This window comes from Podarcis tiliguerta (assembly GCF_965153285.1).
Source record: "Podarcis tiliguerta genome assembly, chromosome: 2".
NCBI classification, from domain to species: Eukaryota; Metazoa; Chordata; class Lepidosauria; order Squamata; family Lacertidae; genus Podarcis; species Podarcis tiliguerta.
In genome coordinates, this window is record NC_139535.1 from 31677012 (window position 1) to 31696488 (window position 19477).

The 19477-nt window shown below is 41.0% G+C and overlaps 1 protein-coding gene and 1 long non-coding RNA gene across 8 annotated transcripts in view; one reads left to right on the forward strand and one right to left on the reverse strand.

Moving 5' to 3' along the window:
- The window catches only part of LOC310671185, a 917602-nt gene extending 915085 nt beyond the window's left edge, over positions 1 to 2517 (reverse strand). Inside the window, exon 1 of the long non-coding RNA XR_014507873.1 lies at positions 2430 to 2517. This is a non-coding gene — a long non-coding RNA (uncharacterized lncRNA). The remainder of the gene's footprint in view (positions 1 to 2429) is intronic.
- Positions 1 to 19477, forward strand: part of LOC310670128 (contactin-6-like) — a 199204-nt gene that overhangs the window by 96496 nt on the left and 83231 nt on the right. For all 7 annotated transcript variants that reach the window (XR_014507533.1, XM_083424816.1, XM_083424818.1 and 4 more), the window contains one exon: positions 17010 to 17105. Coding sequence is in view for 6 of the 7 variants with exons in the window: in XM_083424816.1 (XP_083280942.1) it covers positions 17010 to 17105 (96 nt within the window). In the remaining variant the exon portion in view is untranslated. The remainder of the gene's footprint in view (positions 1 to 17009; positions 17106 to 19477) is intronic.

Here is a 19477-nt window from a genome sequence, read left to right on the forward strand (position 1 = left end):
CGTCCATCCATTTGTTTTAATTTGCTATGTATATATCCTGATTCCAGTCATCCTATGAAAATGTCAAGGTGTTGGATGTTGAGTAGTCAGGTTCAAATCCTTGCTCTGAAACTTAATGACTGGCCACACACTAGTCACTTTAATTCAGGGGTACTGTTCATTTTAACATGGGGGGACTCCATTTGTCATTCTGTCTCAGGCGGCAAAATGACTTGGACCACTCCTGCTTGTTTACTTACAGCCAGCCATTTGCAGAGCAGAATCAATAATTTGAGGTGTCTTTAACTCCTGCTGCTGGGTTTTCCAACAATCACATCCACTATCCAAGTGAGCCACAGCCAAGTCAGGTGCATGCAGAACATTACACCATGCGGGGGGAAACACTAAATGTAAACATGATAAATCAAGAAGAATAAAGTCTTCACCATGGACGAACTTCATCTCAATGTACAGTGGTGCCTCGCAAGACGAAAATAATCCGTTCCGCGAGTCTTTTCGTCTTGCGGTTTTTTCGTCTTGCGAAGCAAGCCCATTAGCAGATTGGCGCTATTAGCGCTATTGGCAGTTTAAGGGCTATTCACGCCTATTAAAGGCTTAAGGGATTAGCGGTTTTGCTGCTAAAATGCTTTTAGCAGCTTAGCGCTTCAGAAAAAGGGGTTTTGGAGTGGAAAAAAACCTCAAAAATTTTCGTCAATTTTCGTCTTGCGAAGCAAGCCCATAGGGAAATTTGTCTTGCGAAGCGCCTCTGCAAACGGAAAGCCCTTTCGTCTTGCGGGTTTTCCGTCTTGCGAGGCATTTGTCTTGCGGGGCACCACTGTAGTTCCTTACTTAAGTTTCAGTTTTCATTGCTGGCCCTCCCATCAAGCAGAGTGAGGGAGCCAATGTTGTGGTGCAGAAGCAGCAGTGAGGACAATGTTGGACAACAAAGCTGTTTATACCACACAGCCTGCCTTGCACCCCTTGTTAGCTTGCTTTCCGTAGGTGCACTGGAAGTAGCTCTTCCATCCTGAAATAAGATTAAACTGCCAGTCCAATTGGCTGTGATGAGGGACACCGTCTTGTCCATCACCTCAGACACCAAGATGGCATGGACCAGGGTTGCCGTATTTCAAAAAGTTAAAAACCAGGACACCCCAAAAGTTGTTGAGCTTTTCTTAGGAATGCCTCAACCTTGTTGAGCTTTTTAAAGACAATCCCTGACATTGTTGAGCATTTTTCTTTACAAAAACACTGAGAAAATGCAATTTTTCGATTGACTTGCCTAAGATCCAGGACAAAGTGCCGCCTTTTGGAAATTCCCCCAGATGTCAATTCCAGTAATCTCTGGGAAAATCTGGATGTAAGGCAGCCCTAGCATGGACTGGTCCTGAGGCCTTTTTTGTGAGTGATATAACATGTATTCTACATGTAACATTCAAATATAATACAGTCATATACAACCTCCAGAAACTGCTCTTAGAAAAGCAATATGCGTTATCGAGATATTGTTAGGAAGAAAACAGATAAAGGTCTCAAAGCAGTTAGATTTTTATTGATAAAATTTAATATTTTTGAAGGTTAAAGCCAGTCTCTTTATTTGCAATGTTGGTAAAGTTCCCTTTACTGTCCAAGGTTCCAATAAATTATGGAATGTAATTTCCACCATATCCACCAGAGCTTTTCATTTTATTTTGGGTACAATTCAGACAAAAGATTGGAAAGGTTTGTTTAAAAAAGGAAAAATCAATAGATTTAAATATATATATATTTGAAAGTTAGATGGGTCTACTACTCTACAATCATATATAAATATATTTAACTGAAGGTTTTCCTGTAATAACATATTTAACAGCAAAGTTTCATCAGGAACACTCCTCTTGCAAAAGTAAGCAAGAACAGCACATTTTTGTGCAGGTCATGATCCAGTGAAGGAGCCTCACACATTATTGCAGGTATTTCTTGTTGCTGCTGAGGAAGATGAAAGAGGTCATTGCATTCCCAGATCTCAATCTTCGAAAACAGCAATAGAAATCAGTGTCCAAATGCTTCTGGGGTGCAACCAGGGATGTCACAGTAATCTGCCCAGCCTGATCACCTGTGTATATGTTGCCATACAGCTGGTCTTGAGAAGTATCCTGCATTTTGCTCATGTCTGCCACTTTGTCATTTAGTTTCCATCAAGAGGTAGAGGGACAACTGTGTGCTGCTCCTCATGATGACTCTAATAGGCAGGCAAGATGTACCATGTTGGTAGTCAGCTCTATGAAGGATGCAAGTTTAGCATGTCCTAGACTGGGCCTCAGATAACACTGCAGCTTAATCTGGGTACCGTATTTTTCGCTCTATAAGACGCACCAGACCACAAGACGCACCTAGTTTTTGGAGGAGGAAAACAAGAAAAAAAATATTCTGAATCTCAGAAGCCAGAACAGCAAGAGGGATCACTGCACAGTGAAAGCAGCAATCCCTCTTGCTGTTCTGGCTTCTGGGATAGCTGCGCAGCCTGCATCCGCTCCATAAGACGCACACACATTTCCCCTTACTTTTTAGGAGGGAAAAAGTGAGTCTTATAGAGCAAAAAATAAGGTAGTTAGTTTCACTCCCAGCAGCAGAAATTCCTATAGTTAAATGGGACTTGCCTATTTCAGTGGCTCTCAACTCCTACAGTGTTGAGGAGGCAGTGGTTTCATTGGAGCTTCAAAACTGGAGTGGCAATGCAATCTCCTTCTGCCAGACTGCTGCTAAAAGACTGACCTCCTGTGCTGGAGCTCTTGGTGCGGTAGGGACGATGTGGTTGATAAATGTGTGGACAATTCCTCCTCACTCTCTGATTCTTCCTCCAAGTTCCCCACTTTGTCCCCTCAAGAGGGGAAGTTGGACTCCAAGATCATGACAATCATCAGCTCCTGGATGTGCAGGCTCTTGGCCTGTTGATTTGGATAGTGTGTGGAGAAACTCAAAGAACACAAAACCAGCAAAGAGCAGTTGTGAAACTGGCAGGCTCCTTCCTCTGCCCCCAATTTCTGCAGCACGTCTGTCTGCTATCCACCTGAAACAGGCTTGAAAGCCATTTTCAGTTTTACTTCTACTATTATGGATCATTGCATAGGTGGGTGGAAAGAAACGTTGAAACATACTTTATGGTATGGGCCAGGGATTTGGGGTATAATATACAATTTGATGAGTGGAATAAATTATGGAATGAAAGGATAAAATTTACAGCCTGTACTGCACTGAAAGAAAATGTGATGAAAATGGTTTATAGATGGTATATCACTCCAGTAAAACTAGCAAAAATTTATAAAGTAAGTAATAAATGTTGGAAATGTAAAGAAAAAGAAGGAATATTTTACCAGATGTGGTGGGAGTGTAATAAGGTTAAAGTATTCTGGGAACAGATATATAATGAGTTGAAAAAGATGTTGAAATATACATTTGCTAAAAAACCAGAAGCTTTTTTGTTAGGAATGTTTGGAAATGAAATAAATAGAAAAGATCAGAAATTATTTCTATATGCAGTGACGGCAGCAAGGATACTACTGGCCCAAAAATGGAAACAGGAGGAACTACCATCTATAGAAGAGTGGAGAATGAAATTAACAGACTACGCAGAACTAGATAAATTAACAGGGAAAGTCTGAAACTAATGGGATCACAAGTTCACTGAGGACTGGAGTAAATTTGTGGATTATATGAAAAGCATATGTGATGAACAAATAACGCTTGTGGGTTTACAGGAAGCTTTGTGAAGAAATATATATACAAACCTTGTAAAAAAGGGAAGAGGGGGAGTAGGTGGATTTTAAGATAAAAGACAATGACAAAATTTTGAACTTGCAGTATAAAGACGAGAACACGTAGGATTCACGGATGAACTGATGGAAGTCAAAAATATGTATTTGTGATTGTACTGAAAATGTATGACTAAAAATTCTTTTTTATTGGAATTTAAAAAAAAAGTAAAAAAATAAACATACTTTATGGTTTCTACCAAGTCCATCTAGCCCAATGTGCACATAATCTGCCAATGAAGAGGGAAATGTGCACATTTCCCAGTTAATAGAATCCTAATAGCTCAGCTGCATGCTTGTACATTCTCAGGGCAATATGAATATGCTCATACTCTCCTGTCAGAGATGAGCAACCTGTCACCTACAAGCAACATGCATCCCATTGTCTAATTTCATGTGATTTATGGTGTCCCTTCCTGCTAGTCAACATGGAAGCATTGGGAGGGAGGACTGTAGGATGAGGGAGGCTTAACAAAACCTATCATGATATGCACATTTTCCAGGGCCTAGAGAATATACAAAAATGTGAGGCATGCACATTCCAAAAGGCCTGCTGGACAGTATGCATAGTGACCAAAGAATATGGAAATTATTATTGAGTTATGTTGGAATGAAGGTAAATTGACCAGGAAATTTGTACTGCAGTGGCTCTTCATGGTTCCAGACAGGGATATTTCCTAGGACATTGTAGGCATTGAAATCTTGAGCTTGACAGTGGTGTAACATGGGTTGCATGGGAGGCGGCAAAGGAAGGAAAACCAGAGGAAAGAAAACAGATGAAGTACGCATGCATATTCAACTACCTAAGGTGTTCATGTTACCCAGGAGAGCATAGGAGGCCCTATACGGCCTAGGACCCTCGTACCTATGGGACCGCCTCTCCTGGTATGCCCCACAGAGAAACCTACGGTCTGCAAATAAAAACATCCTGAAGGTCCCAGGGCTCAGAGAGGTTAGGCTGGCCTCAACTAGAGCCAGGGCTTTCTCGGCTGTGGTTCCAGTCTGGTGGAACGTTCTGTCACAAGAGACTAGGGCCCTGCGAGACCTGACATCTTTCCGCAGGGCCTGCAAGACAAGAGTTGTTCCACCAGGCCTTTGGTCAGGGCCCAGCCTGACTCCCTCCTCTGGCAACCTGCACAGAATTTTGCTTAACGGTTGCCATTGATTTGATTTTAATTAATTTTTATAATTGAATGTTTTTAGAATGTTGGATTATTTGATTGTTTGATTATTTAATTGTTGTTAGCCGCCCTGAGCCCGGCTTCAGCTGGGGAGGGCGGGATATAAATAATTTTTTTAAAATTATTATTATTATTATTATTATTATAGCCGCATAGATAAGAAAAGAAGAGTTGTTCTGTTGTCTGAAAAAGTCACTTCCTGGTTCGCATGGAAAAGGCATTTTCAACGGAGCACAGCAATGAACGTGTGTAGCTGTATTGAGGCAGCACGGGTGTTGAAATTTTGCGCTCCTAACAATTTTTTTTAAAAAAAATAATAAATATTAAAATTTTCCAATCAAACAAAATTATATATTCCAAATTATCCAATAATCAAACAAATCCCAATGTTATGCCTAATTATAAATTATTATTATTTTTTAGCTGACTTCCCATGCTTCGAGATCCCTCCTCCTTCCCGCCTAACAATTTTTTTGTGCCCGGGACAACTGCCCCTATGGGCCCCCACATGCTACGCCACTGCTTCTGAATGCAAAGTGTGTGCTCTTAACACTGAGCTAGTCATCCTTCAGAGTTTCTCCACTGCTCACTGCAGCCCTCGGACACAGTGAGCAAACCTGTAACATTTAGTTTCACACCTAATGGAGCAATTTACACAGGTTCCTGTAAGTAGTATTCTTGTTTTGCTTGATAAGATCTCCTACCCATTACCCTATTTCCAACGCTCCACAGCTGAGGTTCCCTCAGGATTATTTGAGACATGTCAATTGGTAAAAGCATTGAGCAACAACGGAGATTCCAGTTGATCATTCTTTGAATTTTCGTGATGATACGTTAATTGTTGGTCTTTGAATATAACTTTCCTATCACGTGTGTATCAGTGCCATAGAAAGCATCTTATTATAGACATTGCTCAATCATTTTGCGGGAGCTTGTCATTTAGGAGTAGTTTAAAGCCTCACAGAAGGAAGTTTCATAAAAGAATAAAACTATTTTGGTTTGCCCTGATTGTTCCTAACAAATCCATGTTGATTACTACTCATCACCCAGATTTTCTTTTAGTGGTTAAAAACCAAATAGTGTGTATGATTTGGTCTAATTTTGTCTCTGGTATTGAAGAACAGCTAATCAGTCCGTAATTCCTTGAGTCTTCTCCCTTTCATTTTTAAAGCCTAGATAATATATTCACTCTTCCCTAGGCTTTTCAGCTTTTACCAGCTAACACCTTCAGAATCCTTGAGTAGTTACCATTAGGCCTCACTGACTACACGGATTTTCTACATATACTGTGATATTCTTTGTTATCCTGTCATCGTAAAAAAACATGGAGCAAGGCTGGCTTTATCGGTGCAAAGCTTGACACTGAAATCCCTTGGATTTCATGGCTACTGATGAAATAAGGGGCAGAGGGGGATGCAGCAATTTGTTAGACTTGGACCTAAATCAATGTATTGAAGCTATGCTAATAAATCAAAGGACCTATATGGCCTACAGCTTATTAAATATTAAAGCAGGATTCAGTGGAAATACAGTGGAAATACTCCTTGGTATGTGTCATTAATGTACATGCCAGGAATCTGCATTTAAAATAGGAGAAATTATTCCATAGCCCATTGCTTTCAACTCCAGAAGCTTAGAGTAGAGCTGAGATAAAATTGCTCAGAATACATTTTTTTGCAAAATGAAAATTAAAATGTGTTGTGCTGTTTTTGTTTCTGCTTTTTATTACCTCCTCTAGAACAAAAAGGTCACTTTGTAGAATTTTCTTTCAATATTCACCACCATTTTGTATGTGGAGCCCCTTCAACATGACCTGGAACCATGGTAGTTCTGGGGCATTGTGGAGGCAGAAAAATTGTAGTCAGGCTACTAGTATCATTTTCCAGGGACAGTCCCAGATTTATAGAAGCCATCCCACTTTCTGATTTGATCTTGGAATGTCCTGCTTTTCCTTAGGATGTCCCTATTTTCATCAGAGAAATATTGGAGTGCATGGAGTTGTGTGACCCTTGAGCCAAGAAGATAAGTAACTGTACAACCTTTAGAAAACATTTGAAGGTAGCTCTGTATAGCAAAAGGTTTTTGTTTTTTAATGTTTAATGTTTTATTTTGTTTTACATATGCTGGAAGCCACCCAGAGTGGGGTGTTGTTGTTGTTGTTGTTGTTGTTGTTGTTGTTGTTGTTGTTATGATATAACACGCTCCTAAAAGGCCTACATTGGCTCCCAGTACATTTCCGAGCACAATTCAAAGTGTTGGTGCTGATCTTTAAAACCCAAAACAGCCTCAGCCCAGTATACCTGAAGGAGTGTCTCCACCCCCATTGTCCAACCCGGACACTGAGGCCCAGCTCCGAGGGCCTTCTGGCGGTTCCCTCACTGTGAGAAGTGAAGCTACAAGGAACCAGACAGAGGGCCTTCTCGGTAGTGGCACCCGCCCTGTGGAACTCCCTCCCATCAGATGTCAAGGAAATAAACAACTATCTGACTTTTAGAAGACATCTGAAGGCAGCCCTGTTTAGGGAAGTTTTTAATGTTTGATGTTTTATTGCTTTATTATTAATAATATTCTGTTGGGAGCCACTCAGAGTGAATGGGGAAACTCAGGAAGATGGGCAGGGTATAAATATTATTATTATTATATTATTATTATTATTATTCCATATTTTCATCAGAAAAATGTTGAGGGTATGCACACACACACACACACACACACACACTGCTTCAAGAAACCAAGCAAAGTCCATTACCCTGAAGCAGCAATATTGTCATTTTTCATGCTATACAACTGACGAGAAAACAAAAAAAACTCTCTTCCAGGCTTCCACAGTGGCTTATACAGATCAGTAATAAGGAAAATAATAAGCAGTGATAAAACAATCAACCTTTAAAATTAGCTGTCTTTTCCCCCTACGTACCTCTGTGGGAAATTGTCGCTTTCCACAAAAATCAAACCTGAACCTGAACATCTAAAGTCTAACCCTATTCAGATCATACTTAACCAAACTATTTTATTCATTCACACAGAACACTATAAATCACTTCCTATTTCCAAAACTTCAAACTTTCATTCCATTTATTCAATTACTTCGGGTGGAGGGCAGGGAAAGAGTTTTCCAAAGCAATTAGGAAAAGTAAGTCTGCACTATATTACAAATGTACTCATTTTCCTCCTAACCAGCTGCCCCCTCCTGCTAGCTCTGGAAAAACAACAGATATTCCCCAGACTAGAAAATGTACTAGAAAGATCACTAAAAGAAAATAGAAAATAGCAGCTTTTTAGGACCCAGAAATTCCCAAATCCTGTTGGGTAAAATAACTCACTCATCAATCACAACTTAGGACTTCACTCATTGGCTTAAAACAGTGAAAGGCGGGAAAAGGCAGGCTGGGCCATTTCTCTGCACATTTCTCTTTCTAACTTTCTTTGAAGTGGGCTTTCTTAAAAAAATAATAATAGAAAATAGAAATTTCAGAATCTGGGCCCCTTGCAATTGCTTCAATTGCCCAACTGTAAATCCAGGCATATTAGTAAACATAAGACGGGGAAGTAGCCTTAAGAAACAAGTCAGGAAACAAAAGAAGCATGACAGAAAAGAAGTTCTCCCTTGACTGGAAGGCATTTGTGTGTAATTAGCATCACAGGGTAATATAGGTAACAAATTGTTAATCTCCTGAACACAGACGGTGCAGTTACTTATGCAAATCTTAACAATGGGTGCACTTTGAAAACGGCTAAGTTCATAATTTCCTGTTATATTTGCTTGGGTGAAGAACCACATTGTGATCCATCATAACCAGTTGCATTAGTCATTGTGCTGTAATAAATCACAATGTATAAAGCAGAGCTTCTTCAAAGGAATTGATCTCCCCCATCCCACCCCCCATTCCCTTTAGGAGATGTCTCTAGCTTGAAAAGTGTCTCTGCTCCTAATGCTTCCCCCCTCCATTATTCAATAATGGACTATAATTACAACAGTAATATTTAAGATTATATAGTGACAAAACATTTGTGGGGTGGAATCAAAAGTTCAAGAAAGCATGAAATTGCATTAATTCCAAAGAACTGTTAGTAATTATGCAAGGTGATGAATTTTGCCTTCCCCTAATTATCTATAACATGTATTAGGATGTTGTTATATCTTTGTTTTGTATTTAGGAAGACATGGCTATCTAATAGTCCTTCCTAAAATAAGTTAACATATTTATTTCATTAATTTTAAAACGTCACAGTGGGACGTGCACCCTGCATATAGCTTGGTTCTGTTGATTCTGTCATCATTTATTTGAATCAACCATTACTATCTTTAAATGGCCCTACACCCAAGGAGCTCAGGGCAGCATAAAAGTGGTGCCAAGGGTGGGTCGGTGGCACTGGGGTTTTTGCCTGAAGTGGAAAAGTGTCCTGGGTCAGCCCTGACCGTGTATTCCCACAAATGTGTTTCTGTCCCACGCAATATCTCCTAAGCTGTGGGTTAAACCACAGAGCCTAGGACTTGCCGATCAGAAGGTCAGCGGTTCGAATCCCCACGATGGGGTGAGCTCCCGTTGCTCGGTCCCTGCTCCTGCCAGCCTAGCAGTTCGAAAGCATGTCAAAGTGCAAGTAGATAAATAGGTACCACTCCAGCGGGAAGGTAAATGGCATTTAGGAGTCTTGATTGACCACAAACTTGACATGAGCCAACAGTGTGACGCGGCAGCTAAAAAAGCCAATGCAATTCTGGGCTGCATCAATAGGAGTATAGCATCTAGATCAAGGGAAGTTATAGTGCCACTGTATTCTGCTCTGGTCAGACCTCACCTGGAGTACTGTGTCCAGTTCTGGGCACCACAGTTCAAGAAGGACACTGACAAACTGGAACGTGTCCAGAGGAGGGCAACCAAAATGGTCAAAGGCCTGGAAACAATGCCTTATGAGGAACGGCTAAGGGAGCTGGGCATGTTTAGCCTGGAGAAGAGGAGGTTAAGGGGGGATATGATAGCCATGTTCAAATATATAAAAGGATGTCACATAGAGGAGGGAGAAAGGTTGTTTTCTGCTGCTCCAGAGAAGCGGACACGGAGCAATGGATGCAAACTACAAGAAAGAAGATTCCACCTAAACATTAGGAAGAACTTCCTGACAGTAAGAGCTGTTCGACAGTGGAATTTGCTGCCAAGGAGTGTGGTGGAGTCTCCTTCTTTGGAGGTCTTTAAGCAGAGGCTTGACAACCATATGTCAGGAGTGCTCTGATGGTGTTTCCTGCTTGGCAGGGGGTTGGACTCGATGGCCCTTGTGGTCTCGTCCAACTCTATGATTCTATTCTATTCTATTCTATTCTATTCTATTCTATGAAACAATTGGTAGTCACTGATCTTAGAGAGGAGGCTCTGTTTAGGGCACCACTGAAGGTGGTGATCATCTCAAGCTCCTTTCGCATTTCTGCTGGGCTGGCGCCAAATTTAAGGAGACCAGAAACCATCTTGGCTGTGAATCCCAGAAGACTTGCTCCCTGCCTTGCAGGCCTTTTCCCACCTCACCTGAAAGGCTGGGGCCCTGACTGACTCCAGCTACAAAAGTTGAGGCTGCTGAACAGACTCTTGGGATGGGGCATTTTTAGCAGGGTTTGTTGCCAGGAGGGAGAGGAGCTGTTCTTGCTGTTCTTGAGATTAATTTTTGCACCTATATTTTAGATCTTGCTATGATTTATGTGGAAATTGTTCAATTTGTGTACTTTTACAGTTTTATTTATGGTTTATGACTACTTTTGTTACAGCACAGTCAATGGTCATAGGTCATGGGAGTTCCAGGCCAGCAATATCTGGAGAGCCAGAGATTCCCCACCCATGTCTTAGTAGAAGAAAGTTGGTGCTAATAGGCAGTATGAAAAAATTACTCTTCCAAATTAAAAGCAAACAAACTTTGTTTTATCGTTTTAATGTTTTGTCATCCAATTAAGACTGAATGATAAACTCCTGGTGCTGAGGATGGGGAGGTAGAAAAGATATATTCTCTAGTCTGTGGCAGATTGTTATTCCCATTAACGCTAATGGAACCAACACAGAGAAAAGGAAAATGTCTGTTTACGTTACATTAGAGCATTTCTTGGGATACAGTTGTTTATCACCTTAACCAAACACCTCAGCAATCACTGAGGATTTGCCCATCTTTTGATAATTGCAGTTCAAGGCAATTAGAGTGCTTCAAATTGTTGATTATTTTCTCACTTTACTACTGTTGCCATTTCTTTTATTAAAGTGTTGCTGTTTTGAATATTTAAGTTTCGCACAAGAAACCCTTTTAATGGGAGGGTTCCACTGCCAGTTTTAAACTGGTCAATGCATGTCCAACAAAATGCAAAGCTCATGTGTGCTTCATTTCTCGCGTATACATATGCATACAAATATTCACAAGAGTCTATATTCTCATTCTTCCTTTCAGATGCCAAATTGTAAGTGGGGCATTCAGTTTTCCAGAAGGTTGTGCTGCACCTTCAAATGGTCCTTATTGCAATCACTTGAAGGGCAGTGGGGCTGAAGCAAAAATGCTTCAAAAAGGGCAAGCAGAACTTTGGGTAACGTTTTGAGGGGTCAGGATCTGTGTCGCTGCTCATCCTACTCAACAGTCCTCTGCCACTCCCCCCCCCCACTTTAATCCCAGAAAGTTTTCCCTTCCCACCCCATGCAACTACTAAGCTCACTTTTATCCTTTAGAACCCCACATCTCTCATCTGTTCTGCAGCAAATTGTGCCTTTCAACAATGGCAAAAGTTTGAGTAGAGATGGGGTAACACTGACGTTTTTTTAAAAAACAACAACAAACAAACCAATTTTAACGCTGAAAAATAACACAACATTATTTCTCTAACTCCCTAACTCCCATTTCAGTTTAAACTCTATTCAAACCTCTGCCATTTTTTTTAATATCACCACTTTCCACATTTCAGTTTCCTTCCATTCCTGCTTTCTTCCAACCTCTGCTGTTGTTTAAAACCACAATTTCCCTCTCCATTGGTCTCCACCACTCCTTGACTCAGAGTTCTCCCTCTTCAATTCTTCAGCTGCCTCATGTGAAAGTGATAAAGGATGTGAAGCCCTCAAATGTTTCACTGTATGAAGGTACTTTACTCCAACCTCTGCTGTTTAGAATCACTGTTTCCTTCCCTCAGTTTCCCCTATACCTGCTTTACTCAAACTTCTTCTGTTGTTTTAATCTCCCCCCCGCCTTTCCCACTGCCAGTGTCCTTTCTTTCGTATTCTCATGCCTTGGCTGCTGTTGTTGCACAATCTTCCTCCTCTTTTGCTCCCCTCTCCTCCACCCAACTTCATGCAAATCCAGGATTGTGATGCAACACTACAGGTCCTCTAATGGGGACTTCACAATGACGGCTTGACATTTTTATGTAGATAGGGAGAAAATTGAAGGTTAAAAAACCCCCACACACATAATGACAAACTGTGTTCAGGTTATTGTAAATGTTATATTGGGTGATATCCAACTAAGTCATATTCAGAGTAGGCCCACTGAAATGAATGCATATGACTAACATTAGGCATTTTTCAATTTTTAAGCAGCATATCCAGATATGCGCTTATCAAAGTAATTTCTCTCCGAAGATCCCATTCTATAGAGAGACCAGATAAAGATGTCAGTCTCAATGGCAGCATTGTTCACCATGATTTATTTTTAATAAAGGGTAATTTGGAGAATGCTCTTTCTCCTTCGCACTTTGGAATGAGAAGAGTTAGATTAAGCAAGAAGCTATAGTAACATTTCTGAAAGCTTCAACAAGTACCTTATTATAAACTGATGTTCAAAATCTTATTTGTAGTGGTCTTAGATCCATCACATCCCTCTGTAGTATCTAAGAAGTGACTCCTCAAAGCAAAGGGAGAAACACACTCCTTGGTAACAAAAGGAAGAAAGGGGGGGGGACACATAAATGGCAAGGTTTGATTCCACTTCTAAGACATTAAATCTGGTTTGTGATGCACTAACTGTGCTTCTAAGGTATGTTTATTTGTGAGAAAAGGATGCTAGTGTGGCAGAGTTTGTTTGAGATTTATGGAGTGGGAGTGACGAAGCAGGAAGCGATGCAGCAATGTTAACTGATCAATATTGATGATCAATGATAATGCACCCCACCTCTCCGTGTAGAAGGCCCAGGACAATCCCCATCCTATAAAACGGGTATGGGTCTAAAGTCCGTAACTTTGCGCCAGTGGCAAATCTGACTTCTTCGTGGCAATTTTCAGGTGCCAGGAAAGAGGTTGCAACCCCCCATCTCTAAAGCCCTGTTCAGATAAAAGTGTACGGTGCGTGGCGAGGACAAGAGCACACATTCAAACCCCATGCCTAACTCATTGCACACTTGCCAGCTCTACTTCAGATCTTCTCGCATTGAGGTGCAAGGAGTGAAGGGGTGGTGGCTCTAAAGCTGTGTAAACACTCCTGTTGGCTCTGAATCCAGTGTGCTCCCAGCTCTGGTTCAAGAAGCAGTTTGCGCACAATGTGAGACTCAATCCACACCTATCCTGCCATTTATTACAAAATACTTCGTTTCAGTGAGTTTCCCCCCAACCCAGCTTTGGTACACGTTGTGTAAAACAATGAGCAGGCTGCATTTTAAACTAGTAATGCATTTGCAGCCTAACTGCACTCTGTCACCACCTGAGTCTCTTCTCCCTGCTTTCCGAGGGAGGTCTGAATCGGGCTCAACTGTTGTTAGCATCCAGAATGCTGGCTTATGTTCTTTGTCAACTCTGGCTGCGCCTGTCTCTGATTGGAAACCCGTCGTACTGTTTTAAGAAAAGCAATGTTCATCATGAAAGCCCTGAGTGAAATTTCCAGAGTTGGCAAGATTCAATTACACCAGCTGAACAACTTGCCTGTTCTGTCAACTTGCTTCCCAGCCTTCTCTAGCATTGTCCCCATATGGTTCAGTGTATATCAGTAATGTTCTTGCGGTAATCTAATTTGGTTAACACAAGGAAACATATGTTTTCCCTGCCATAAGCATATCTTGTGCTTGCTGTGGTCTGCAAATGCTTTCCTCAGATGGTGATGACTTGCCACCCTGTGCAGCTGAGCCCTGGCATCGCCATGCCACACGTGGAAGGATCACATTCGCACCTGAGCATTCTGCTCAGTCTACATGATACCGTTACAGATTTGACTGATTAGCCAGCGCCCTGCCAATAGCCACATGCCAGAATGCAATGATCAAAGAGGATTGCCAGGGAAAGAGAGGAAGGGGCAATTGGAACAGAATTGCAGCCGACAGCAAAATGCAATGTGAGCAGAGTCGATGCTCACAACGTAAGACAAATGCAGGCAGAGGAAAAGGAGAATTATGGAGAGTCAGGTGATAACTTATTCATAGATTTCTGTGGAAAGCACAGTTAGCAAATATACCATCTGTGAAATAGAGCTGGCGTTCCTTAAATGTCTATTAGCAATTGCAATCCACTCCGAACACCTGATCTCTGCTCCACACTCCTTGATAACAACAACAAAATAAACCATTATGCTTTAATAGCTTATGTAATGTTATGTAATAGTATCGTTTTAGGTAATGCAATAACAATATGAGATTGTAAACGATCATGTAGTTTTTTTTCTTTTTTGCTTTTTCCGGAGCCCATTACATCATTAACACTTTGGCCATTAAAAAGCTGATTAATGATTTTCAATATGCTACAAATATGGCTTTCAACTTTGTTTCCAACAGATATGTCAAAGTAAACATTTTTAGTTGGGGGGGGGGGAGGTAATAGGAATGCACATCTTTCAGTGTGGCTGTATTTTTGTAAAAGTCAATGCTACTTAATTATTTGCTTTCTTCTGATACTCTTAACCTACAGTGGTTTTTCTATTTTAAAATATCAAGCTGCATGAAATACTTTTCTTTTTTTGCAGGAAAATAAAAATAAAAGATCAGTCTCTGGGTGTATTTCCTGTGTTAGTAAATTGAAGCCCAATTGTCCCAGCATGAGGACTACCAATGCCTGTTTCATGATGTGTGCATCCAAAGCAATACAATAAATTAGACCCATGTTCAGCCAATGGGCATGTGATTCTGGGACTTGTGAAATTACTGTCAGTATGTAGCCTCATTAGACTTCACACATATCCATCCCCTTGAAGTTGTTTTTGAGCAACCGTACCAGTTTGCAGTCCAGAACAAAACAATGTAAGCATGTGTTGTTCTACCTGTTTTGTAGAAAGTTGTTTTATATGAACACTGTTCAATTTATTCCCTTAATGGAAATTTCCTTTTAATCTTTAGACACATCCAAATGTTTTGCTTTACTAGAAGAACAAGGGCATTTGAGTTCACCAGCTCAGTTGCATCATTATCTTGGTCTGACTTGAGTTTACACATTTACTCCAGTTTTTCCTTCACTTAGTTTTCGCTTTTATTTTATTGTGGATCCAGATTGTTGACACTTATATGGAGTATGATTAAGTACTGTTGATATTAGTAGAACTAAAGTTTGGGTCCAACTCCATATAGGAGTAGTGTACTTTGATTTTCTTCAAGATTAAAATGGGCCATATAGTCCATTAGATCTGCTTATTTGAAATTTATATTTATAATAAAATATATTGGTCCTTAGGGCTTGCCGATCAGAAGGTCGGCGGTTCGAATCCCCATGATGGGGTGAGCTCCCATTGCTCTGTCCCAGCTCCTGCCAACCTAGCAGTTCGAAAGCACTTCAAAGTGCAAGTAGATAAATAGGTACCGCTCCAGCGGGAAGGTAAACGGTGTTTCTGTGTGCTGCTCTGGTTTCACCAGAAGCGCTGTAGTCATGCTGGCCACATGACCCGGAAGCTGTGTGCCGGCTCCCTCAGCCAATAAAGCGAGATGAGCGCCGCAACCCCAGAGTCATCTGCGACTGGACCTAACGGTCAGGGGTCCCTTTACTTTTACCTTTTATATTGATCCTTTTATTTTGTACTCCAGTTTCTGTTTAACTTGAACATAAGAGTAAAGTATTCCACTGAGGGCAGGCAAAAAGCTATGGGAAGGAAGTTAGTATGGTCTAAACTAGTATCTCAGAGAATAAAAAAGGAGAATCAGGTTTGTCTAATAAAGATCTTATTGTTCACCTGTTAACGGCTCGTAACTTGTTTTAGCCAGATACTGGAGAACTCTTAATACAGACCTTTATGAAGAATGGTAGTAGAGATATGGGAAATAATTCTTATGGATAAGCCAGCAGCACCCCAAAGAGAACACCGTACTTTGGGGGGAGGGACACCACAACGTTCTGTATGACATGGTTTAATTTACTTGAATATGTGCAGTCTATTGAACATGGCTTCCATGCTTCAGCTTCTCACATTGTCACATTGTGGAACAATACATTTGTTTGATTTATTCTCACTGGACGGCATCACTTTACGCCTTGATTCTAATGTATTATTCTTTAACGCTGTCTCTATACTTTGGGGGGGGGGAATGAGTTGGTAATAATGTTATTGTTGTTTCCTTTGTCAATAAAATATGGTAAAAAGGAGGTGGGAGGTCATGCTCAGATTTCAGTGTGCCTAGGAGAAATGCACTAGCATTTTTCCCTGTAAAACTGGCTGAATGTTCAAAGCTGGTGGTAGAGGAAGAGGGAGAATAAAATGCTTTTAAAAAAATAATAATATATAACTAAGGATGAGCATAAACTTTAAACATGTTAACTGTTGTATGAATACATAGCTATAATCTCCGACCCTAAGAGGGTGCACAGTGTATTTATGAGACTGAAACTGCTTACAGTTCAATTCAGCCACCTCTGAGTAGACAGTATCTTCAAAGAGACGAGAACACAAAAATTGTAAAAAGCCAAGCTCTTACTATATATATTTCAGGTAATAGGAAACTTACCAGTGTGGCGCTGGCATACTTCAAATAAAACTTACCAAAACAGCAGGCACTTTCCAAGAGCCAAAAAGGACCTAGGCAAATCATTTTCATACTTATTCCTCAAAAGTCCTCCCAGTATGAACAGCAAAATGGTCTCCATGGTTTGGAAATAGAAATACTGGTACCTGACAGATTTTTAATTATTTCTCTCTCCTTAAGATCTTGAAAACTTTGAAACCAAAGCAAGAAGCACCGTATCAGTCAGAGAAGGACAAGGAGTCGTTCTGCTCTGTGGACCTCCACCACACTATGGAGGTAGTATACAACATTCTTATTGCTCCCCTCCCCAGTATTTGTATGCTGTAATTTGATGAATGTGCAACACATTATGGGGGCGTGATTTATCCTCATGCAGATTCAGTATGCATAGGGTTTATGATCAGAACTAGAGAACCTGCCCATTACCATGCTTGTAGGCTTTGCAGATACAAGATACAGATACAGATACAGATAGATACAGACACAGACACAGACAAGTATAAAGTATTTCTGTTGTTCCAGCAGTTCAAGACATAACACAGACTCACAGGCTCACTTCTGAAGACTGACCTTGACAGACAGCACAAGTCCCCGGATTGATAAACTGACGCGCCTTAATCACTTCTATAGTCATCACAAGGCTGTTGCAACTGGCTTTGCTGACCATCCACCTGTTGACTTATCTCAACCTTAGAGTAATTTGTGCTCATGAAGGAAATTAACTCCTTCCTCCACATCCAGTTCCTCCAACAACAGCTACCCCCTCACTAATTTTTTCTAAACTACAAAGCCCAACTGTTGTAATGGGGTGTGGCTCCAGCCCCTTGATCATTTTGCTTGTCCTTTTCTTCACACCAGGGGGTGGGGTAAGGGAGAAAGTGACTTACCCCAAATACCCTCTTATCACTTTTTAATCCCCCACCAGCCATTTTGGAGTATTCGATAGGTTTCAACGTGTCAGTTTAAATTGACAGAATGCAGAGGTCTCTATAGATTGTAATAGGCAGATTTAAAATGGCTGCAGACTCCCAGACAGGAGGAATGGGTGGAAGAACTGGCCAGAATTGATGTGCATGCAGAACTGAGGCGTGTGTGTGTTGAGAAGGGGGGATGCAAGTTGGCTTTCCTCTGGGTTTTTATTTTCAGCTGGAACTTGCTGAAAGTAAGTTCCGGCACCTCTCAGGTGGGTACGATTGCTGTTATAAGAGAACAAACGAGGCATTCATTGTGAGTCTTTTTCTAGGAAAATAGCACTGCCTTTCCTCATCTTGTTTCTGTTCTCAGACATAATGCCTCTTTGAGGACACCAGCTTCCTGTGCTATCCCCATCCCTACTCTAACACACCTTTTCAATATTTCACATACTCCATTTCCCTCCCTAGATTTTATTAACTTCCTAACTACCTTATAGGGGGAGGGATACTTTCAGAAGGGAAGCATCTTTGATAGATCCCAAGTGACATGCTGTTTCTAATTATAGTCACATAATATTATAGGAAGTCAGCATAAAGTTCCAGAGAAACCACTAGTGTTTACAGACTCATTATCATACTGCGCTGATGTTGCAACTGGAACATAAATAATGTTTGTAAAATGGCATTGATGATGGCAAGGAGCTGGAATGGGGAACGAGTCGACGTTTTGAAATGAATCAGTTGGCAGAGAATTTCGCTCGGCTCATGAATTATACATTTAATTAAGGGATGCTAAACTGCTAGATTTCAAAACTTCTGATTTACTATGTTTTATTAAAAATACAATTTCCATGCCGCTCCTGCCACTGCCGGAGCCCGATAGAAAGAGCTCAGCAGTCAGCTGTCAAACTGCAGACAGCAGGAAGGAACAATTGCGACAGAAGGTGAACAGAAGCCACTGGACAGAAGAGCAGTGAGTCAGACAGATCAGAGCTGCTGGGGGATCAGAAAGGAGGTGAGCTACCAGCGCCCACTAGGAAGCAGCTACTGGGGAAAGAGGAAAAGGAAAAGTTAGCATATGAATTGCCGGTCCTCAAAGCACAGCTCCCAAAGTGGGAAGTATTTGAAGTGCAGAGGGTATCTGTGAATGTCTACCATCACCTGTGTGGTTGTGCAGACTCTGAATGCCTATGATAGCCTTTTTAAAAAGTACTGTATAAACCCACTTAAAATCCCCATGCAGACTATCATCTGTCAGGTCAAAGTTTTTAAAACCAATCCATAGCTCATTGTATGGAACTGGAGAAGATGGGTTTAATTTAGGCAGGGAGCCTTCTTTGGTTTTGGACTATGAAGGGCTCTTTTTTCCTACTAGTCTGGTCAAGTGTTTTCATAACTTAATGGGGGAACGACCTGTGGTTGGCATACTGACAGCGAGAACCCTTCACGCGGAACATAATACTTGGGATTTGTTTTGCTTTTTTGAGTGTTAAGTATGTTCACTGTTTTCCGAGTCCGCACAAGTGCAATAGCTTTTAGCGGCTAATTGAGGCAGCATACTGAGCCTAAACCACTTTTGTTTGCCTTTGTTTTCACTTGCAAATTGGCATTGCTATTTGCATATGATGATCTAAGGCAACTGTGCTGTACAGTCAAAGGTCTGTCAAAAGTGGGCCCCTTTCTAAATGGACTGTGTTGGGCCTGAATTTTAAGTACTGCTGTCCCTATACTTCC